Genomic DNA, 25,370 nt, shown 5'->3' on the forward strand with positions numbered 1-25,370 from the left:
AGTGAAAGAAAAGCCCGTACTTGGTTAAGGCAAGTTAATGACTCTTTAATTTCTTAAGGAAATACAATGCATATTTTAAAGACTCTTCCTAAAATGTCCAAGACACTTATTTTTTAGTCATTATATTGTGAAAATCAATTTGAAAGCTTCTACTGAACTCTTTTATAAACTTCAATTTCACCCTTCTTTCCTCTGTGATGACGACACACAGTCCATACAAAACTGGTGAGTTTTGTGATGACAATGCTTATATCTTCAAAGTCACCATTTTGTATATTTAGCTGAAGTTAGAATTTTTTTTGCTCAACAGATTGCCAAAAATGAGCATTTTAATACAGAGAAAAAGACACAAAACTTTATGAAAATGTCCCTTTTTTCTATTCCACTCCTTTTTTTTGGACTTCCCTCAGTAAAACAGTCTCTAGCTCCCCCTGAACAAGTTTATTCTCTGTGATGACTAAGCTGGAAATGCAAGATGACCCTGGCATTCACATGTGTTTCATAATCTGGGAATAGGCTGCTCAGAGCAGCACAGGATGTGCCTTGTTTCAAATGCTGGTTCATAACCCATGACTAAAAGAGTACCTGCAAGGAATACAGTTGCAACATTTGCATGAATTACTGTCATCCTTTTCTAGGGCATTGTGTAATTCAGCTGGGATGATGAAGCTTGTCCAGAGCATGGTCTAAAATGAGAATTATGGTTTGGATTTTTCATCTGAACCTTGAAAATAGTTGGACGGCAACTCAAGATACTGCAAAATATAGAGAAAGGCCAAAATCTGATGAAAGAGCTGCTCACTGGAAAGAAAATTAATCTCCTCTTACCCAAACTAATTCTCTCTCTTCAGCCATCACTTCCTCTTTCACAGCCCACACTCCCAAAGTGACACTCTTTTCTGGGAAAATGTCTTTCATGGGGACCTGTAGATTCCTGGAACCTTTGCTGAGGAGTATCTGTCAGCACACTCTCTCTTTCACATAAGAGATTTTCTGGAGGATAGGAGGCTGCTGATGCTCACCTGAAAACCAGGCAGGAACAAAATTTAATGCTGTCTGTCACTACAGCACAGAAAATGGAGCACCTCAGTACTGATACAAAGGTCTATCAATGGGCGTGATAACAAACAATTTTGCCTATGTTTTCTTCAGTTTCTTTAACTAAAGGTGAAGAGCTGAAGTTACAGTGAAGTTCTGGGATCTTTGGTCCACAATTGCTTTTACATTTTCCTCATTCTTTTCTTGCAGTATGCCTAGGAGCTGGTAGGACTCATACAAAGTCTAGTTTTACCTTGCATTTGCTGCATTTTTGAGGGAGAGAGGTAAGAGAAATCTCAAAATGTACATCTACACTACAAAAACACGAGGAATAGCCAGGAAATGCTTCCTCCTCAAGGGTGGAAGTTAAGTTCAGAGCATTTGAAATCATAGTGAGAAGTAAGGCTACATCAATATGTGGTTGACTTCTACAGCTGCTAGATAGACCTGGACAAAATGATTTGATTCAGGAGAGAATATAAAAGCCAGTGGAAATGAAAGCCAGGGTCAAGTACAGGAACAGATAGACCTTTCCAAAGAAAAGAGACCAAAGTAAAGGATATGATCATGTCAGATACTTCAGCTGAGGAAAATTTGAATTAGTTTCCTAGAGTGACGTGTAGATTCCACAGGCTCCCTTCAGGGGAGAGACATGACCATGAGAGGTACACAGTACACACTCTTGCAGGGTGGGAAAGGGAGAGATGGGAAGACAGACAGTGACAGAAGAGACTGTTCCTCCAAAGAGAGCTCTGTCTTTTGAAGTTTGACTGCATTTTGTTCAAACAGTTGTACAAGAATTGCTTTTCACGGAAGCATAAATAAAATGCTACTGGTAGCACACATCCAAAATCTGATACATTAGCCCTTTTGATGGAAATGTGAAGGAGTTCAGGATGATAATTTCTGAGGTCACAAGGCACTGAAGGAAACTTTCATACTCAGAATATCCAGAAATTACATTTCTTCTCTTTAACTACCTTGTTAGGCTGTGCCTGGGTCAATATTTACCTGGATCAATGTTTACTAAGCTGGGGTGCATATTTACACACATTTTTAGTAAGGGAACTCCACTGCTAACTGCGAAGAACAGTTTACTACACTTAATTGGAAGAAATTACTGTGCCTAGTGTTGTGACTGTAGTACCTAGTGAATGTGGAAGATGAAATGCTAGGAAGCAAGTAAAGCCCAGGTGTGAGATACCGAGGAGGTGAAGAGGATTTCCATGAGGCAGCCAAGCAGGGGATCTGTTTTCATTCCTTCTTGATGGGGATTGGCACTTACCTAGCTGATTTAGGAGGACTTTGAGGGAGACTTGCCTGCCCTTCTTTACCACAGCCACCACAATGCTAACCAGTCTTTGATCATCAAAGCTGGGATCTATTAGAAGGCAGCCCAAGAAAATGCCTTCTTTAAACTTAGAACTGAAAACTTAGAATCAGGAAGAATCTGAATCTCTGGGACAACATGTTCCTGCAGAACAGATCCTGTCCTCCTGCTTTTGTTTCATCCTAGTAGCTTTCTGGATTGCAATAAATGCTACCCATTATTTCCCCAACTCCCTAAAAAAAAGCCTTTCTTTCTACTCCCAGGGACGGATTATGTCAGTTCCTCTTAGGAGTCTGCAACCTGTTCTGGCAGCATTGGGTGCCTGCTGAACATGTCTCTCCCAGCTCAGCCCCATGCTCCAGGAGCAATTTCCCCAGGAAATGCCTGCTCCTTACAGGGCAGTGTTCATCTCTTTCCTGCAGAGACTTCCACTGGACCCAGGTAGAGCACTCACCAGCAGGGCAGGATTCCTGCCTTCTTTCCCACCACTGCCCTTTGAAAGGTTCACAAAATAAGCTAAGAGCAAATGAAGCAGATGCTATCCATCAAAATTTAATAAAAATATTGTTATATAAATAACATTAACATGCAGTTGCCTGTGACTTTCTGGGAATCAGTATTTGGAGCAGCATGCAGCCCTAAAAGTTTGTTAAATTGGAGTAATAAAGTCACATAGAAACCAAGACTGTTCTAATAATGATTTTTTTATACTGACTAAGCAATAGTCAAAATAGGTCAGACTGAGAAGGATAGCTGATTGGTGCTAGGCACTGTGTATGGTCAAGGGCCATAAAATGACATAATGACTTAATATTTTTCTTTGGTTGTTTTTTTTAAAGTTGTTTATCTTCTGAGTGACACAGCAGGGGGCAAAGAGTGGGATTAAAGGAATAGTTGTTTCATAAAGGATCTGCATTCCCATGAAAGCACACAAATACTGCGTGTCCAGAGAAGGTCAGTGAAGGTGGGGAAAGGTTTAGAGAGTAAGTCCTAAGAGGATCAGCTGAGGGAGCTGGGGTTGTTCAACCTGCAGAAAAGGAGGCTCAGGAGTGACCTTATGGCTCTCTACAGCTGCCTGAAAGGAGTTTATAGCTAGGTGGGGGTCGGTCTCTTCTCCCAGGCAAGCAGCAATGGGATAAGAGGAAACAGCCTCAAGCTGCATCAGGGCATGTTCAGGTTGGACATCAGGAAGAATTTCTTCATGGGAAGGGCTCTTAAGTGCTGGAACAGGCTGCCCAGGGAGGTGGTGGAGTCACTATCCCTGGAGGTGTTCAAGAAACGACTGAACGTGGCACTTAGGGCCACGGTCCAATTGACAAGGTGATGATCAGTCAAAGGTTAGTCTCAATGACCCTGGAGGTCTCCTCCAACCTAAATGATTCAGTGATTCCTTGATTCAAAACAATTAATAGAGTATTACCTCAATATTCAATGTCATGTGTCGTCTCCCATTCAGTTGCTCTGTCTTCCACCCTACTCCACTTTCCATTTCAGGAAGGGCTGGACACCTAACACATACCTCTTCTACTTCTGGGTATCAACAGGTAGAATAACTGTTTTTTCATCATTCCTAAAGCTGGTAACATCTTTTCCCCCTCTGAGCTTCTTGGAATGAACTTCATGAAAGAAAATGCAGCCCCCAGTCCACCCAGCAAGCACCCTGTGCTCCAGCTGTTCCCAACTTTACCTTCATATTTTGGTTTGAATCTCCCTAATACCTAAGACAAAAAGAAGGGGAGATGGCTACTCATCCCCCCTCTGCCTCCAAAGAAATTACTGAGGCATTAAATTACAACACCTTTCAACCCCATAACAGGTATCAGAACAAATGTATTAGGGCTTTGCTGGGAAAGAATATGAATGGGTTTTGTGAAGCAAACTGACAACAAGTTTACCCTGACCTGTTCCTCATCAAAATCTTGCTTTGAAATGTTTTTAAACACCAGATGCAGCTGGTGACCAAGGTTCAAATAACTGACATTACTAAGATGCAGCCAAGATTTCAGCAAGCCTCATGGCGACACTTCTGGACAAAGATAAGGCTTTGTTGTAAGCATAAAAGCTTGGAACACCACTAATCATATGCAGAAAAATGTCACAACAAAAACCATTAGCAGTCTTGAATCCAGTGGTGAGGCAGGGAAAAGAAGCTAGCTTGAGGACTAGGGGTGAATAACTGATCTTAACTTTTAGAGTCAGCTACATAAAGACTCTGTAATGTAAGATGTCTGATTACACCTTTGTTCTACACAGACCAAAACTAACAAAATTATTCTACCATGCTTTCTTCCACCAAAGGAGAACAATTATATGATCTCTTATAAGGGCTCTTCTTGAATTTAAATGAGGAGGACAGCTAAAATTTCAAGAGTCTACTGTGTTTCTAAAAATTCTGACTTCTTTTAAACATCATTTTACAGGCTTTAATTTCAGATTTGCACCTGGTCTTAGCCTAGGGGCATAAATAAAAGGATACAAGTCAAAACACACAGACACAAGCCTTCAGTATTTAGATAGGACAGCTAACAGCACAGTGAAGCTACACATGTTCACAATGTGGTTGGATGACTAAATAAATAGTAATTATTGTATTTGATCTCATTTCAGTTCACTAGACTTTTAAAATTGTGCAGGAATAAACAAACTGCATTTTAGCTTCCACTGACATTTACATAAAACCAGAAATTACTAAAATAAAATATAAATCTGAAAAATAAGTCAGATCCATTTTTCCTTCCATGTTTTAAAAAAAATCTCTCTCTTAAAAAAACCCAACAAAAAAAAATAACCCACCAAAAAGAATTTTAAAGCACAAAAAAACCATCGACCAAAAAACCAAACAGTTAAAGCTAATTTCCCCTCTGTTTTGCTGTCCTGGTGAGAAGGCAGTGAAAAAAAAAAAAAAGCAAAGTTTATATAAAGCAGCTCTAACCACAAATGTTAGAATCATTTTACTAATGAAAACATGATTTTCATATGTATCAAAACCATGCTGTAGTTTGAAAAAATACATACAAACTCTATTATTAGACAAGATAATAATATATTAAACTATATACTACTTAGTTTGACATGATTATACCATAAGCAAAGGCAGGTTGATATCTGTTTAAACAGTTTTACTTAAAGCTAACCCTTTTTTTCTGGTCTTAATCTCCACTTTGCCTGACTCAGAGATTAATTTTATATCATTTCCTTGATTTCCAAATACTATAAACAAGAGGAACAGCTAAACATTTTTTTCATTAATGAGTCATAAAACCCCCCATAGTTAAAACCAAGAAAACTTTCCTAAATATATGTTGTAGGGACATAAATAAAATAAGTAAGATGAATTACAGCTAAGAATCTGTTTTATAATGTACAAGTAGTCTGGGATTGTAAACAGATGAAAGAGAAATAAAGCAAATGAAAAAGGAAAAGGAGGAAAAGAAAGCAAAAGAGCTGATAAAGTTTCTGGCTACAATACAGGAGACATATCATTACCATATGATCTAATGTGGGTGTCAGCCTGGATTGTGTTCATTGAGAGAAACCTTATTTTTTAACTGTGCTATGGAATAGAAGCAGGAGGGTTTTCCACCAAGTGACAGTCACTGAGCTGAATTTACCCCCTCCTCCTTTCCACACCTGCAAAGCCTTTTGCCTGGGTTGAATATTTAGTTTAATTACATCTCAGCTTTGAGAGCTCCTGTTGCAAATCCCTGGATTAAAAGGTACGGTTTTTAGCAATTCTCCTGAACTATGCTGCACTAAAAAACTTCGGGCAAGTCTATGGCAAGAACTATTTGAATTTTAGGAGAAGCAAGTTAAAAATCCTACTAAATGTTTAGTAATGTTAAGTTTTCTGTCCAGTACTTTTGTTTCTTGGAAACATGAGAACGCATTCTCAAAGACTGTGCAGATTTCCTACTGTTTATTTGACTATTCTGTCTCTTGTTTTGATTTGTATAAGCACTGCTATAGTTCTTTCTTTTTCTTTGCTGTAAACTTTTGCAGCAGTATATTCTCTGCAATCCAGTGTTTAGAATCGGTGATGTAGAGAGTGTAAAAAATGCATGTATGCTTACATTTCTGCTTTATACTGCTCTCTGTGATTTCCTTTTCATGTGTTTCTTCATATATATTTCAGACACTGATGAATATAATTTCGATTTCAGAGAAAAAAATGCATAGTAGTAAGTTAAATGGGCTCTGTGTATGCCTTTGTAATGTTAGAAAGTGCTATGTTACAGGGTACAAACAAGGGAATCATGTTTAAAGAAGGTTCTTATGAATGAAATAGTAGAAAAGAAAATTCCTGCAGTTGAAACTCCTGTTAAAAGATTTTTATTCTCTTAAAAACTTCCAGCTCCTGTGTTTTCACATCTAGACTTTATTGCACAAAATGGGCATAACATAAAATGGAGGGGATTTTTTTGAAACTGAAAAATATTGTTTAGCTTGTCTTTGTGGACTTTTAAGAGATTTCTGACAGTAGGTGAACTAATAATATAACCTTAATATTAAGGTAAACTGACAAGAAGACCACCAATACAGTGGTGACGTGAACTGATGAAGCATTTTTTCAGTAGTATTTTAAAATGAAATGTGGCCAAGCCTATGGTATAGTTTCCTCTGTTTGTGGAAAAGTCTTCTTTATTGTAAACACATAATTAAAGGACTTCTAAACAGTTATGTCCTGCAGACATAAATATTGTGTCACAGAATGCAGATTTTTTGCCCTCTCTACTCTTTTCTTGTAAGTGAAGTGTAAACATTTCTTGGTAGTCCAGTTTTGTGTATATCTTTTCCTTTGTTTATGTTCAATTACACATGCAAACAATAGGAGCAGATACTCGTCTCTGCAGAATGAATGCGTATATGACTGAAGATATCTATTCCTGTATCTTTATTAATATGTAGCTTGTGTCTGCTATTTTCTTTGCTGTATCCTCAGATTATATACTTGATATCCTCTGTTGTTCTACAGTTTTCCTTTATAGACAGCTCTTTCTGATTTTATTACAGTTTTTACAAAACAGGGACCAAAGGAAAGGCCTGCTACAGGGTTTACCTGAGATAAATGAAATCATCAATATTAATGTGAATAAGAAGCAAAGTGTGAAAACACTTCTAAAGTGCCTTTCTAATTTCTTTTTTGCTTTTCTGAGTGGTAATAATTAAACTCCAGGATAGGATCCTGATTGTGCATTCTTGGGATGGGTGGTACTTCAGCAGTGACCCTGAGAGCGAATAAAGAAGTTTTAAATATTTAAAAACGTTTTAAAATCATATTAACACACAAAAAAAAGGCTGAGGAAGGTCTTTAAAAATTCCTGACTGCCACTGCCATTCAAGGATTAGCGTGCAGCATTCCCAATGTCTATTGTTGTTAATATACATTCTGAAAAATAATTTGTGCTGGGGTAACATTTTATTGATCATTATCACAAGGCAAGTTATTGTGATGAATGGTGATGATTTAACAAACTTTTCTTCTCCTTTCAGATTATTAATAAATTGCATTGTTATTTTACAATGATTTGAACATGATAATTACTATTTCAAAAATTAAACCCTGGTACCAGCTCACTGCCATGCATTAACAGCACTTGGCTGTGACATCCTGACACCCTGTGCACTCTGCCTGCACTGGTAGGGGTGTTGTTGGCAAGGGGACACAGCCCCAGTGCTGGTGGGGAGCCAGGGCAGGAGGAAGTACAGGAGGATGATCCACATGGGGACACAGCCTTCCCCTGCTACATGCCATGAGTTTACACAACATTGGCTGACAGGACATACTAAAAACTCTCTAGCTGATGTAGGGGTCTGTGATACCCCTCAGTGCACACAGTGAGTAAGATATCTGTTCCAGGAATAGAAGTGCTCTCATGTCCAGCTAAGAAAACAAATATGTCTCCTAAAGAGACAACATAAACAGTGTTCTACTCCATGTGATTTCACTTTGAAGTCTTTGGGGTATCTGAAGATGTTAGATACGTATTTTCCTGTCAGGTAGATCACAGAAATGTATGCTATGATTTTAAGCCACCAGTATATTTTATAGTATATCCTTATCATCCTCTCGAGAGACAGACCTGAAGGTTTCTGCAGAAGTAATCCCAGCTAGCACTCAGACAAGGCATTTTTAAGATATTGGCCTGAAGAAGGAAGTGGACATTTTTGCTTTCATTACAAAGAGCAGCATCTGTATTCAGGATTATGCCATCCATTTTAAGAAAAAGTCCTATATAAATTACAAGTTTGCCTTTGTGTCACTTGGCAATTTGAAGGCAGATTTCTTAATTTTGTCTTTCTGTGGATTTTTTTAGACCAATTAAAGTTTGTAAAGTATGAACTTCGTTATATAAAATACACAGTAAAAGAAAATTTTCAGAAAATTAGCTGGTCTATACAGCCTTTATACAAAACCTGCAAACAATTGTGTAATTTGTCCTTAATGCACAACAAGACAGGTAGCACAACCTACAGTGTGTTGAAATACATCTAGGCCTAAGTCCTGAGAACATGTATTTAAGCAGCTTTTCTTGTTAATATCTATGACAATACATACTTGTGTAAAGTTGCTCCTGAGCATGAAAGTCTACAGAATGAAGACCTGATCATATTAGAAAGTGTGCACACAACACTACAAGCATCAAATCAAATTCTTACACAGTGCAAAACAGAGGATTCTCAGGGTGGATGTCAAAATTTGGAAAGAAAACCAAGACTATTCGATATAACAAAACATTGTATTCCGTTTTATTGTGCTGTTTAAACTAGGAAAGAACTATAGTGCATTTAAACAACTAAAGATCTTCCCCTCACTTTCCACCCTACTCTCACTAAATCCTACTCTTTCTCAGTCAGTTTTACTAGGCTATAACTTAAAACACACAGCAAGCTGACACTTAAAAATATTTTTCAAGACATGAAATACTGAATTACAGTAAGTTTGGGAACCTCAGGTTTGTCCCCATGGGTCAAACCCATGGCTATGAAATAAATGCTAATGAAATCAAATAGACTGTTACGCTGGCAGAAAAGAGGCACATGGAAAATGTGGCTTATTGCTATGACTCTTTTGCATAACAAAGTTGACAGCACTGCCTGTTCCTAATAAATATTACTCTAAATATGCAAACAGATGTGTTTACAGTTGCCTTCAAACTGCTCTGTATAAAAAAAAAAGGCCTATTGACAAGCAGTTACCAGACTCTTATCACATAACTGTCCTATTTTTGCAATTCAGTTTTCTTTTATTGAAAGGAACAGTTATGCAATTGGTGGATGTGCTGGACTTCCTTCAGGAGGAACTGTGCAGCTATGGGAAACTGCTACTTCTGTTGGTAATCCGCTGCTTTGAATCCTAGGTTCTGCTGGGAGTCGATGAACTAAGCCATGAAGAGGCTGGCTCTGCTCTTTGTCCTACTGCTGCCAGCATGCTTGGCCAAGCCATTCCACCAGCAGGGCCTCTTTGACTTTATGCTGGAGGATGAGGGGTCAGCTGACATGGCTCCAACGGATGATCCTGTCATATCTGGATTTGGACCAGTGTGCCCCTTCCGCTGCCAGTGCCATCTCCGTGTGGTGCAGTGCTCTGACCTAGGTAAGCCTGAGAGTATCTTCAGAGGCTCTGTGCTCGCATTCTGGTCACGGGCTGGCAGCTGAGTTGGTGAGGCTGCTATGCTCCATCACTCCATAACTGACTTTCTTCAAAGAAATATGCTACAGCTGCATTTAACTAGAATTCACTATACAACGTAGACAGTAAAGCCCTGGCAAGATGGGTGCTTGTTATGATCATGAAGAATGTTTGATTTTTTTTAATGTATAGTTTGAATTTGTGCATTTCATCTGTTCTTTGAAAGACCACAGATTTCTCTTGCAGAGAAAATAACTTTTCAAACTATTCCTTCAGATGAGGGTTAAATAAATTCAATGAGGTCAGATGTGGGGATGGAAACATTTTAAAAGGTTCTAAATTGTGTGGTCCAAGGTCCAACACCTTTAATCATACTGTCTAGTACCTCAACATAGAAGTCATACCAGTTCCACTGGAATACATGAGTATGAAATAACCAACTGAATCATATATCCTGGAACCAGCTCTTTGGAAGAAAGAGCTTGGAAACACTCCAAAATAATGAACACATTATGGAGTTCCTTATTAAATATCTTTCTTAGACACTATATAAGCTGAAACCATGAGAACCTTTCTCACAAACTTTCCTTACTCCCTCATGTAAGGGAAGGGCTTGTGTGCACAGTCAGAGTAGCAGGATATGAGGCCATGTCTGCCATCACTGTATTTGACTTTTCCATGCAGAATTGTCAAGTAATGAAGCTGACTTCAGTGGGACTGCTCTTGGTTTTAACCAGTATTATTCAGTCTTAGTCAGTGTACAGTGCAGAAAATCAATTAAAATTAGTTTTTCTCACAAGGAAAAAGACAAATAACTTCTCATGATTTTATAGAACTTTTTTTTCTTTAAGTCTTCTCTCAGCTCTTTAAATGTATATCTGGGTGTTTCTATTTTCCTATGTTATAATGTTAGCTTTGATAATTACCATAAGTCATGGCACAAATCCACCAATTAGGACCTGTGTCTCATGGTGGTAGGGGTTGTATAATTACAGAAAGGAGGGGGAAACTTTAGCTACACCCCTAGGAACTTCTGTGAATTTATTAAAGTGAGCCACGTAATTATGCAACAGATATGTTTGGCAAAGACCCAGTGAACAATGCAAGCCAAGTTGCACAAATGAGTGTGGGCTAACCTAGCCATGCACTCATAAAGCTTCCACACTACTGTTGCTCTTGAAAGATATTTTCTTTTTTTGCCGTTTCGGTGCCAGAGAGAGCAAACATGGAGTGGGGAGTGGGGAGGAGGTTGCCCCACATGCCATGAAAGTCTTAGGTTTTATTGTTGTTACACTTAGTAATGCCGATGGAATTTAAGTTATTTTGAGAACTTGTTCTCAGTCTGTTTCAGTTCTGCAGAACGTAATGAGCTTTCACCTGGTAAAAAAGTAGAGACATTCACACAGGGACCCTTTACTCCTGTACATGGTCCTGTGGTCATGCACTTCTCCTTCAAACACATGTGGTTTACAAAGGGTTTGCACTACATCCACTGCATAAGATACTTCTGGGTTAGTAGAGTCCCATACTGACAAGCAGACTCAGAAATACAGCAGTCAAGGCCCCAGGTCAGTGTTTCCCATTGAATGTCAAGTGGGGTGAAAAGAAAGAACTTTCTTTAAACCCACATGCTGCATATCATGCAATGAAAATACTTTGCTTTTGGAGCATCTGGGCTGATAGCATCTAGCCTTTGGGTACATAGGAAAAGAGATCTCCCTGGGCTCAAAATATGCGGCCCTGAAAAATAAAAAAATAATATGTCCCTGGCAGAGGTCAAGGAAGTAATTATCACTCAGTGACAGCCTTGGCATTAAGTTTCACCCATCCTTGTTGCATACGGCTGTGACAGCCCCTGATGGGACATGGCCCAGCTGGGAGGCTAATGAGGACACAGGGCTGCTGGCTGCCCTGCAAGTGGGGACAGGACAGCTGTGTGTCACCAGCTCACAGGCAAAAGTGCCCGCTACTCTCTTCTGGCCTTGGATTCGCTTCTGTGTGACAGAGTCAGGCAAAGTCATATTTACATCCTGACTTGAGGAAGGGCTGTGGCTGGCCTTCTGTTGCAAACTGTGGAGGTGACCTTGAATGCTCCTGGGTTGTGGGATGAAGGGTGCTCATATTTCAGGGCTCAGGAGGGTGATTTGCACACAGAAGCCGTGAAACCAGCAGTGACAGTTCTGCCTCCTTATTAACCTGCGCTCCTGGACTACCTCTCCCTTCAGCTCTGGGCATTTCCAACCCAACCAAATTAGCTACATCCATCCTCCAAAATTATCAAATTTAGTCATCTAGTCCCATGGGTACTAACTGAAGAAAAAATTCAGGCAAAAACAAGGCTCCTCACAAGGACATATTAAGACCTTACTAAATAAAGTCTCACAAAGGAAAGTTAAAACCTGAATCAGGATCCTTTCTCCTACTCACTCTCTGGCATGGAAGGGCTCTTTACAGCCACCAGCCCATGGGTGTATGAGACATGCCAGAGCAAGGTAGCTGGAGGACCCTAACACGGGCAACATATGGAAAGGTCTCCTCTTCCTCAGCCCGTTTCTTTTGTGTCTAAATGGGCATTTGCTATTTGTAGTCTCTTACTTCATAAGGAAAAAAAAACCAGCTATCTGACACAGGGTTATGTGAATAAACCACAGGAGAACTATTGGATCCAGAGACCAGAGATCAGGTTTGCCCCTTTTCTCATGAGCACTGGCTGGGAATAACAAAAAAAATAAAATCTGAGTTCAATAAAAACAGTGAAAAAAAATGCCCAGTGGTCCAATTACACTCTTGTCAGCTGAATTTTTGCATTCCTATACTCTTCAACTTCAGTCATATCTTCCTAAGCACACACCTACAAATTAATTTATTTTGCCTCTCAGCCAAGAGCTGAGTTGGCAAGAAGGAGAACGCTGCCTTCTCACATCCTAAAAAAGAATTCTCTCTAAGTTGTGGTTATGGATGGATCAATAGCAGAACCCCATATGCCTATTTCATGAGATGTATTACCTTTGTGAACAGGCTCAAGGATCTCACCAAGAAAGGCCACCATGCTATCTTTATAAAAGTGCTGTCTTTTATGAATCTGCCTCCTGTTGCTAAAAGGGAGCCACAGGTTTACTTTTTGGTCATGCTTCAGTATGAGGCATTGCTATGTTATATCCAGGCTTTCCATAGAAATCACAAACATCTTCCTTATTAGAGCACAGCACAGGTAGGGAGTAGCTGATGTAGCTGGTCAGAGGCCTCTTTTCCTGTTTTAAAATAATACGTACAGGGGAGGTGTGCAGTCAGGTGGCCAGGCAAACACGCCTCATAAAAACCCTAGCAAGGATTAACAGTCCCATTTAAAGTCTCATCCTCCCAAAGGGAGTCCCAAGTAAAGTTCATCCCAGAGTGCCCTGGTAGGCAGGAGGATGCATGTGTGATTACTCATCCCTGCAGCAGATGCAGAATGCTTCACAAGCGCGCTCAGAGGTGGTGGTCAGAGCTTTATTTCACCTTCAGGTAAGTCTGGCAGCCCCTTCTAAATGAGCAGTGTCTCTCTACAGGATGTAATGAGATTGCCCTCCCTGGAGACCTTACAGGACATAGTGGAGGTCTCTCCATCTCTCTTGCTGGGAGTATCAAAGAAGGTTTTGTGGTTACTAAAAGGTGTGCAAGATAGACATGTCAGCAAACAAAGTTCAAGCAGTATTACAGCTAAAATTTGAATTTTTCTCACAGCTCAGAAACTCAGGGTTTCTCCAGCTTGTGTAAAGAAGGATACATTTGATCTAAGCATGGGTATTTGGAGTGTGAGTTTGAAAAGCACTTTGAGATCAGGAGATGAGAAGGTCACAGATATGTAAAGCACTATCACTGGGATCGGGTAACATTAGATAGTTTATCTGAACACATAGAGTGTCTCAATATATTAACTGATGGCTCCTCAACACCTGAACCATTTATTTGTTGACAAATTTGAGCAATTTATTTGTTGACAAAAGATAATTTATCTCACTGTATGAAATCTTCCAGAAATATCTGAACACCCGTTTTCTGATTTTGACTCCATGTCACAACTTCATTTCTCACTATAAAGGCAATTATCTCCTTTACAATATACCTTGATTTGAAACATAACCTTCAAAGATAAATGTTCAACCCAAAATCTTACAGGTTATTAAACATGCAATAAAAGAAAACATGTATCCTTAAATGGCCAGATATTAACAAATACAATTTTTAAATTAAAAAAGTTTTGGTGAATTTACACTGTCACTGCTGAGCTTTTAGGAAAAGTTATTTTGTGTTTTATGTATTTTTTTTCTTCTAACAATAAGGATAATAATAAAGTCATACTCCTTTTATGTATAATAGAAGCTGACAATCTCATGAAATCCCCTGGCTTCATAGAACTGGATCATTTAACAAAACTATTATCATAGCCATGAAATCTGTGAAAGTATACTGTCACTTATACTGAGAATAGCATCTACAGCATAATACCCTGGCCTTAAAACTGGCATTCTTTAGCCAAACATAACTTAGGCTATCATCAGGCACAAGCCATTGGGCATTCCACGTGCTGACTGGGTGAATTGGAATACTCTTAACATGCTGGAGGTCAGACTGGAGGATCTATATGAAATATCACAGGCATTATCTGTAATATAGGAGTGATTTCGGGTGATGTTAAGAATCTAAGAGTCATCTGGTTTCCTTTCATGGACATGGGGTGAGTTGGGCTGCCCATGCAGTGGTTCATCCTGTCTAAGGTGGAAAGGATGCATCGCTCCTGGAGAACCAAACTGCCGAGGCAGGGCAATGACCATTCGAGGCTATACAACTTACTTTCAGATTAATGAAGTTATGTGTGTTAAAATTAAGGCAAGGAAAAATAAACCCATGTTGCCAGGGTTTTTTTGTAATAAATTTGGCATGGGTTATTAAATTTTTTACATATATTCTGCTTCAATACAATATTGGGGATGCCCTGGAAGTTAAAAAAACATGAATTAAAGTCCAGTGCTCAGTACATTCTGACAAATTATTAAATCAAAGACCCAATAACTAGAAAACACTCTTGGGAAAATGTCAAGAAAAAAATATTTGCCTGGATGTAGACTACTTTATATTAACAAAAAGCCATTATCTTTTGCCAGTATGGCAGTAAAAGACAGGCCTTCTTGCATCACCACCTGAATTACTGATGTAATTAAGTTTCAGCTGATAAACATGATCCTAGATAAAAATTAATCCACTCTAAGCACATCCTTCCTTATTTACTGCTTACTCCAAGGTAACAGTGACCAGCTTTGTATGTTTTGGGTTTTTGTCTTAATTTTTTAGATTTGTTTGCTTGCTTCAGGCTTGGAAAGGCCATTTATGAAAGCCTAGTGGCAGGAACAGAAATCCAAACTGCCAAGTCTAAGTGATACAAGAAAAAACTGTTTTCTGGTTTGCTCTGTGACAATGGTTCATTTCTAAAACCTCCCAATGCACAAATAAATAGCTAATAGATAGCCAGTAAAATGTGAGTCAATTATAAGTCATTGTAGGTGATTACAATGCTTAAAACATGCTAAATAATCACTCCTTATATGACCTTATGGACTATTAGGTGCAACTGGTATCTGTATTATATTCTTAACACCTTTATAGGGTGTGTTACTTGGTAAGACATATAGCCATTTTACAAATACCTGTGTTTTCACAACAAAAAGCCTCTGCTATTTAATTGTGGAAGGTTCCTAGCCAAGGAAGAGATAGAGAGTCCAAAAGCTCCTTCCTAGTGTTCACTGAGAACCCATATCAACAGGGAGGAGATTTAGGAATTCGGGTTCTTTGTGTAGTCACCAATGATAAGAGCAAGAAACTTCTGGTATTAGCACCCAGCTCTTCAGGACAATTCTGTTCACACAGTCCAGTTACCATGGTATTCTGAAGATAGTCTAGTTTTAAGCAGATTTTCAAAACACCAGTCTCAAACCCAGATTGGAGTGTCCCAACCTCATCAAATTTGGACTCAGTGGTCTATATTTTGCTTTAAACGTGTCCTGAATCTTTGATTAAAAGGAAGTGGTCCAAAAGAAGATGTATATTTAGGTTACAGGGGAAAAAAGTATTTTTCTGAATATACTTTAGTCTTTTTCTAAAGTTCAAATCAAAAACTATATTCTTTGAAATACATTGCCATTTTAAAAAATTTATTCATCCTGTTTTCCATGCCTGCCCTGACAAAAAAAAAATTTACAAATGCTGAAATTACATGTGTGTTTGTCTGTATTGTATTTAATATGCTTACACAGAGCACTGTTGTCCTTTACACTATGAAAGCAAAGTAGATAGATAATCACAGAATCACAGAATATTCTGAGTTGGAAGGGACTCATCAGGATCATCAAAATCCAGCTCCTGGCCCTGCACATGATGGCCCCAAGATTCACACCATGTGCCTGAGAGTGTTGCCAAGTCATTCTTGAACTCTGTCAGGCTTGGTGCTGTGACCACTTCCCTGGGGAGCTGTTCCAGTGCTCAGCCACCCTCTGGGTGAAGAACTTTTTCTGTAATATCCAACCTAAACCTCCCCTGGCACAACTTCAGGCCATTCCCTGAGGTCCTGTCACTGGTCACCACAGAGAAGAGATCAGTGCCTGCCCCTCATCTTCCCTTCCCAAGGAAGCTGGAAATTGCAATGAGGTCTGCCCTCAGTCTCCTCTTCTCCAGCCTGAACAAAAGAGTAGAACTTGCTCATTTGCTTCTCTGCAAGGATAGAGGTGGAAAAAATAAACACAGACGCACTGGGACCTCAAGACAAAGGACCATGCCTGCATGGGTTTTTTGGGGGGGAAAAAAAGATGGGAGATGTGTCGTAGTTTTCAATTTAGGGAGCCAATTATGAGACTCAAACAGTTCTGTATAAATGACCCTGATTTTAGTAAGGTTGCATTTCCTATATAGGCAACTCTACTGCAAACCCCACATGCAGTCAATAGGAAATGAAAAAGGTGAAAAGCAGTATTTAAAGAATTTATGTACTCTCTGCATGCATACTCATATGAAGGGGCATCCAGGAGAGCATCCCATACCATCTTTGTGTTTGTTTCCTGGGACTGACTTGGAATGGTCTTAGTTTTTTACAAAAATCTGTTAAGGAGAGGATGCTTATAGTTTTAATTTCAATAAGGAATGCAGTAATTATATTTAAAAAAATAACAGTGAAAGCAAGAAACGATTTCTTCCCACCTGATGGCAACTTTAGGGACTTAATGGCAAAAAACCCAAATGGACAGGTTATTTATAGAAATGTTGCAGCTTTTAAAACATGCAAAATGTAAATGGGACTACAGTCTGGTCCTGTAATACAACATTAGCACAACAGGAATATGCAATAAGGCATCCCAGAGCCAGCTTCTGCTTGCAACTCCTCTATCACCTAAAACGTGAAAGCCTAGAATGGTTTCAGTTTCTGTGCTGGAGTACATGTTTTCCCTTCTACTGCTGCAGATTGGGCTTCAGAAAAAAAAAAGAGGTTCTCAATGAATTTATATTTAAGGGTGACATGGAAGAAAAGTGTCTGTAGTGGTGCAATAATCAAACTCGTTGCTGAGTATCTCTACCTAAGAGATATAGGAGAAAAGGCAAAGAATTGAATTAAAGTCTTAATGTGTTCAGGATTAGGGGCAAAAAATTGCTTTCTCTTCTTTATTTTTTCACTCTGTGGCAGAGAGTTTACATCTTCTGGGCTGGAGATGGCTGTTACAGTTACAGAAGACTTGGGGAAGCTCTATCACTAAATGGCTGACAAAATAAAAGAAGTTGCAAAGCAAATATGTCTAAAGAGTTACAAGGGTATATATAACATCTTATAGTAGAAAGAAGGAGCTAGCAGGTCTGCAGACTTCCTGATTCAATAAGAAAATTCTCTTCCAAAATTTGTTTAATTGTTATGCACTATGTCCAGACATGATTACAGCAGCTTCTTCCATTGTTTGCTTGCATGAGAGTAGGCTGACAACAATTCTGCAACATTTGTGAAAAATGGCTGTGTTATGTTTAGAAGTACCTGAAATAACCAGAAACATATCTCTGCCCTCAGGTTATAAACTAGGGCTGTGCAATGACCATGTGGTCAGAACAGGAAGGGGTAAATTTACTTGAAACCAGAGAAGACCTCCTCCAAATGACTCCTTATGACATTATGTTAGAGCTAATTCTGGTAAATCCCAAAGTAAAAGTTGAGGGAACTATCCTCAAATTGTCATCTGTTGCCTGTTGCTAACTTAACCAGCAACACAGGTAAACATTACTCCAAAGGGTCATTCAAAACATAATTTTTTAGATAATGCTCACTTTTCTGAGTCACTGAAATGCTCTCTTATGACTGAAGAAATAAATGTTTCACCTTAACTGTGTGAGTACTCGTGGATAGTACATCTGCATTGCATCCACTTTGAGTAAAGCCATTGTGCACATGGTGCTGGCAGATTGCATGAATCACATGGGTCAGTTGCTGCTCTCTGATGGGATGTTTTATGTCTGCAACCATGGCAGTGGGAAATGTAAATCTGATGATTCTACGAGTTAACTAGAAAACTCATAATACTTGATTTTTATTTCACTTTATGTCTTAATCCCTGAAGTCTAAAAATTATTTCAGAATATTTTTCTGCCTATCTAAAATGCTAGTGTTCTTGAGAAAGCAAATACCTTTGAGATCACTGTAATTAAAAGTCAGAATTGGAAGTTGCTTGAATTTTAGCTTCAAAAGTATATCATTACTCTTAGGTATTAACTTTTGGAGCCAGGAGACTAACTCTATCTGTACCAAAAATGTGACTAGCAGTGAAAAATAATTCATAACAGCTGTGGCTTGCAATATCCATTATACTTTGAAATATGTGTTCACTACACAGGCTGGGTGGAAGTGGAAAAGAGCAGTTAAAGCAATGCATTCACTTTTATACCTCTGCTAGGGATTTTATAATTATTGGTACTGTCACAATGGAGAACTATGCATTTGATCACAATGCGTGTGCATTCGTTTCTATTTTTCTGTGCTCCTCACTCTGTTCTGGGAAGCAATTTTATAAATGTTTGGAGAAAAAAATAAACGGGTCTACCCTTGTGAGGGGCCACCTCAGCGGGGAATGAAGTTTGTCTTCTTGTTCTTTCCTATGAGAAGGCTCAGACATACACAAAAACAATAATCTGTGATAAAAATAAGTCCAAAATGGATCTTATGAGTCTTGCAGACTGCAGAACAGGAAAAAGGTCTAAATAATGGTTGTGAATCACCTTTAAGAATATATATTTTAAGACTTTTATGCATTCCATAAGGCTTTTTTGTATCTGTTAGAAAAAGAAAGATTATTGATGATTTCATAGCAAGAGAGGAAAAGGTGGAGAACAAACTTTTAATTTGAAAGTGGGAGAGAGAAGGAGGATATGGATACTTCTCTGTAGAAAAAAACAACTGTTTGTTATTTTATGGATGCAAATAATGAAATTACTCCTATTTGCAAACCCCACACAATAGAGAACAAATTTCCAGTAAATACTGTAGCACATAGCCTGGGAAAGCATCAGTAAACTTTTCTAAGTCAAAGCATTCAGAGCAGTTCCTTGCCATCCTTCCAGAAAGCAGTGTTTGGATCCAGTTATTTTTCCATGACTAAGTATCCTGACCCTGTAAACTTGCCTTTCGCCTCATTTGCCCCAGAGTCCACTCAGGGCATTGCTAAGGTCATTCCCCCAGGGGAGGATGGCTGCCCATCAGTGGGATGCAGCAGAGCTGGGCTTGGAGCAAAGAGAGCACATGGCAGTGTGCAGAGGCAGCCCTGGCAGCTGCTGGAGAGGCTGCCTCCACTGGGAGTGCAGCCACTGATGATCACGGCTGGGAATTACACAGAGCTCAGTCCAAATTCCTCAGCTGGCAGCAGCTGTTTGCGGAAACTGAGAGAGTCTCTATCTGAGCCCCATTTTATGGCCCCTGTGATAATAATCCTAAGTGTTGCAATGTAATAACACATGTATCTGAGCTACAGCGTTCAGATGTCTCTCTGCCTTTTGGTCCATGCTCTCCAGCTGGGAAAGCAAAGGTTTATTCAGAGGAATAAACCCCATTGCTGCTGCTTGTAAAATGGATAGGTGGAGGAAAAATCTCCCAAAGTACTCCAAGCACACTAAAAAAATCAAACCACAAGCTCTGCTGTATTGCAGAAATCGTTTATAATTCTTACTGTTCACATATCTGTTATTTTGACTTCTTGGTCTCAGTGTGGCAAAGATGCAATTCTCAGGAAAGTGTCCTCATCTCTGGGCTACAGACTCAGACTTCCATTTGCTTAGTCTCCCTTTCTGGCCCCATAAATCTTGCATTCCTTTTCTGAACAGTCGTATGGCTTCAGCAGAAATGTGGCTCCATGCCAAGATGCAGACTAACTTGTGGCTCTCACTGCTGAGAAGCTGGAGCAGTGGACTGAAACCTTTGCACGGGAAGGAGGGTTCAAAATTCACCCTTCTTTATGGGCTAAACGATTCCATGGCCACTTGATCACAGCTCCTGTAGCGGAGCAGGTTATTCCCTCAGCTGCAGAAATAATAAAGCCTGCTGTGTACACCCAAACCCATAACATCCTCACACTATTCCCAACTCTTGCTACATCTCCTACACCTGTTTGGCTGGCTAACAGCAGCATGTGCTAGTTGGGCTGGTGCAGTGCTGCACAGGAGATGGCTAGCCACTGATTGATTCACCCTCGGGGACCAGATAAGGGATTAATTATACCAGTCTTGGCTCTTCTCTGCCTAATTTCTGGTCTCATAAAATCTCCAGACCTATCAGCCTTCTGTCCTCTACAGGAGATAAAGCAATCACAGCCAGACACTGCCATTTGTTTAAGAAATTATAATAAAAGGCTACAACCCACATGGATGAGATCCCACAGAGACAAGCTTGATTTCTGCAAAGTTACCTTCTCCAACCTCCCACTAAACAGGGATTCCTGGTCTATGTAACATCTCCCCTCCAAAGGTGACTCTGGATGAACCTCTCGTGTGAGAAAGAAATTGGTTAACGATCCAATTATTCTGGCTTTTATTGAATATATTATGATGGTATTTGTTATTTCAAAAATCTGTGGTGTAGCAAGTAAATGTACAAAAAATTAGGAAAACTTCTGTCATGAGGTTTTCCTGTCATGAATAAAACTCATCTTATCTTAAGAAAAGGAAATATTCAAGCTTACTTACACACTTCCCCCCCCCGCCCCCCCGCTCCATTTTGTAGTCCTGTGGCTTATTCTGTTCTTCATGAGTTTTCATGCGCATACATTTTTACACACATAAATGTATACTGGTGGGAATAATTGTTTGCTCCAGGTTGATAATGTAGAACAGTAGGAAATTTCTGCTTACAAAAATTCATAAGGGATAATAGAAATCTGAGCTGTGATACAGGAACTAATGGCTGTTCAACTTCTATAAAGAAGTCATGATTTCTTCCAAAGAAAAATTTCAGTGCAAATCAAAAGGTTGTTTTGACTAAGATACATGAACTGATTAATTAAATCTCTTCTATTTCCAGAATCCTTAAGCTCCTAATCTCAGTGTAAAGGACTTTGGAAGGGTGGAGCTATACCATTTCTTGGTATTTGTGAATAAATTTGTTTTTAAAAAATTTATTTGCCAACTTAAATAATAACTGACTTAATTTTATTTAACCAAAATAAATAAAGATATATGTACTTTCAACTTAACATACAGTGGGAAAGGCAGAAGAATCTAAATTTATAATCAGTTATAAGTTAATTTTAGGAACTAGAAGCCTGAAATATTTCCAGGGAACTGAATACCAAACTGTGTAGCACTGATTATTCACATAAAAACTCAGACTGTTATAAGAGTTTAATATGGTTTTTCAAGGAGCAAGTTTTAATGTATAAAAACATCACAACCAAGAGCTGGAATATCTGTCTATACTGTTCTTAAAATGGTTGAGAGGTGACTCAAATGGTATTTTCCAAACCAGTTGTCCTTTTGGTTGGTATTACATAAATCTCACTGGAAGTTGTTTGTAGGTAGATGTGTGATCACACTGTACAGCACGGCTTCAGAAGTACACGGGCATCACTTGAGTTTCTTAGAAATCGGTGGTAAGGACACGATTACACAATTCCCCTCTAAACTTCTGTCTCCCAGACAGAAGAACCAAAAAATCTTGGAATTCAAAAATTCATGGAATATGATAATTGTATCCCAGGAGCCATTTGAGCTTCCAGTGGGATTACAATTTTCTCCATTTGATTTAAACTCTCTCACAATGTCATGCCAGTTCAGGCTCCCCCACTCATCTGAACTGACTGCTGTTGACCAGAAAGGTTGGAAGCTTTGCTCTCCAGGCTGGGAGCCTTCAGCACAGGGATTATTTTGCAGTACACCAATGCTCCTCCTACATGTATCTATCTGGAGGTACATCAACTTATACAGAGACCTGCAATCTGAAGCACAAGCCAAAGTAAATGTGGATCTGGTCTACACCTCAAATGCAGTTAAGTCCTGAATTATTAGATGCTGATTTTGCAAGTCAGTGTCCAGATTCACCCATTTATAAACTCTTCCTCCACTGGAGAGCTCCAGATGGTTTAGCTTCCAGGTGGAGGATGTATTAAACTGCTTTCTGATAATGCAAGGTCTCCTCAGCAGCTGGTGTGTACCCTGTACTCATCGCTTTGCTCTTCAAAACCCACACAAGTCAAGGAAAAAAATGAAATATAATGTTTACAGCTGGTTTTGAAAACATTTTTAAAAACAGCTCCAGGAATGTATAACAGAATATACATGGGATAGGTAACAAAATAAATTTTTATGGTGTTATTTAACACCTCAGGTGATGGCACTTATACTCTGCATGCAGAGCTAATTATTGAATTGTACATCAATTCAATAATGGCACTTATACTCTGCATGCAGAGCTAATTATTGAATTGTACATCCTTCTAGTTTCTAGTACAAGACAGGAAAGTGATATTACAAATCATTTTCACAAATGGGTTTCTTACTATTAAATTTGTCTTATCTTTATAATACGAAACATTGGAAGTCTATTGCTCTGAGAAATTATCAGTTCTACCATATTCATGGATAACACTTAAGCTTTTAGAAACTGAAATTGGAAGCTTGAAAAGTACAGCTGGAAATTTAGTTTGAAGTTTAGTCTCTGGCAAATTATCGCTTCAGTGGCAATCCAAGTGTTCCCCAAGTGCTCTTATGAAGTATGTTCTAAGGGCATCCCATAAAGTGTGGCTGTACAGCTCTTGCACCCTATTGTCTCCCATAACACTTATTAGAGGTAAAGTCTACTAATACAAGTGTACTGACAACCAGAACATACTAATGTTACTTTAAATATAAGTAATTAAATCCTTGGGGTTTTTTATTTATATGTGAAAAACCCTATAGGAGTTGCTAGACTGTAGGAAGTTTTAACAAAATTATGGTCTTGAAAAAGCAGTGTATTTTGGGAAAGAATTTTTAGTTGCTGGCATCAGTCCTGTTCATGGAAGACAGAAGCTGTCCAAAGACAACCAACATACAAATTATACAGTATCACATTCTTATATATTTGGAACTCTAGTACTACACTTCTGAAAGTAATGAGGGTTTTGCAACTGTTGAAGTAAAAACAAAGTCCATGCCTAAATGAGGAAAACTTATTTTAGTAATATGAAGAATCTCAATCTGTATCAAATATTTGTACACTGAATATCAGTAAGGTAAACAGGATGAGATGTGAGTTTTAGCTGTTGTCAGTTTATGAAGCTTTTACTAATTCATTCCAGGCTGCATGATTCTGCTTTTTAAACCTTTTGAATTCTGGTGTAATTAAAACTCAGTCAGGTGAATTTTTATTGCACTCAGTTTTAATAAAAATCTGATCCTAATATTTTAATATTTTTTATCTTACCGTACTTTTACTTTACATATACACATATATATTCTGAGAAAGGATTGAAATAGAAGTTTTGCTATACATAGGATTTTGACAGAGAAACCTGCATTCTGTGTGTGAAAACTCATTTTTGATGATCATTAAGTATCACAGAATCACAGAATGGTTGAATTTGGACATCAACTCTTGAGACCACCTAGGCCACTCCCCTGCTTAGGGCGGTTGCTTAGGGCTGTATCCACACAACTTTGGAGTATCTCCAAGGATGGAATCTCTACAGCCATTGTGGGCAAATCAAATCTTATCTTTGGGAAGTATATCTCACTGTATTTGCAACGCCATGATTGGGATTTAAATTTATAGACTTTAAAAGATAACATATATATGTATATATTTTTCCTCTGAGAAGAATATCGTGCAGTCCACCGTCATTCTGGGAAAAGAGTGGAAATATTTGCAGAGAGATCTTTCCGAGAAGAGTTCAAATACAGCTTCAGGAATCCTAGTTAAAACATTTACTGGTGAAAAATCAGTTTTACTCAGAGAAGTCCACTTCTGTTACTTGCCCATATAGAGACTTTATTAGTGTCTAGAAATTTTTTCCTACCAACTACTCATTTAGCATTTCACATTCTGTTTAAAAAAAAAAAAAAGGCTAGTTAGGAAAGAACGTTTTAATTTTGTGGTAAATCAGAACGACCATAAAAATTTGTTTTATTCCAAGTCACAGTATGAAAGGAAAGCTGGGTAAAGCAAGTGTTATTTAACACTAAATAATTTCATTTCCATGACTTCATCAGACTTACATATCAGCTATTCAGAAAATAGTCCCAAAGAGAGTCTTTAATTTAAACTGTCTGATGTTCTTTTGGCAGTTGTAGTGAAACCAAGAGATTTGTTCTCCAGAAAACTTGGACATAGTTTCAGTTTAAAGAAAAGGGGGAGGTGGACTGGCGGTTTGGTTTTTTTTTAAGGTGGACTTTACTGCAATTTATTCAGTTACTGTCAAACAAACAGTATTTTTTCTGGAAATTATTATAATTAACTATCGTACTTCTTTCAAAAAGCCTAGTACATTTTAAAAGCAGGAAATGTTATCTGTCCACAAAAGCTAACACCCAGTGAAAATAAAAAATGCCATATCTCTTTCCAAAAGAAATTTTAGTCACACAATTGAGTAGAATAGAACATGTTAGAAAGTATTTTCCCAAATTAATCCTTTGCTTTAAGCTATAACTCAGATATATTCTCAGAAAAGCCATAATGGAAATGTGAATAAATAAATGTTGGTTCAACTTAGCAAAATAAAACTCTCTTTGACTGGCTGGAGACAGAAACACTTTCAAATAAGTCTTCATAAGCTGCTTCAGGAAATTAGTTCTAGAAATGGTGTTTACTGAAAGGAAAATGCTGCTAAGAAAGGCGCTGTCCCTTATTTA

At 38.6% G+C, this 25,370-nt stretch overlaps 1 protein-coding gene across 1 annotated transcript in view; it reads left to right on the forward strand.

The window, feature by feature from the left end:
- The first annotated feature begins 5,883 nt into the window (after positions 1-5,883).
- Positions 5,884-25,370, forward strand: part of DCN (decorin) — a 38,218-nt gene continuing 18,731 nt past the window's right edge. The window contains exons 1-2 of the mRNA XM_048301956.1: positions 5,884-6,084; positions 9,727-9,962. Coding sequence (XP_048157913.1) covers positions 9,755-9,962 — 208 coding nt within the window. The 5' untranslated portion in view covers positions 5,884-6,084; positions 9,727-9,754. The remainder of the gene's footprint in view (positions 6,085-9,726; positions 9,963-25,370) is intronic.

This window comes from Corvus hawaiiensis, chromosome 4, assembly GCF_020740725.1.
Source record: "Corvus hawaiiensis isolate bCorHaw1 chromosome 4, bCorHaw1.pri.cur, whole genome shotgun sequence".
Classification (NCBI taxonomy): Eukaryota; Metazoa; Chordata; class Aves; order Passeriformes; family Corvidae; genus Corvus; species Corvus hawaiiensis.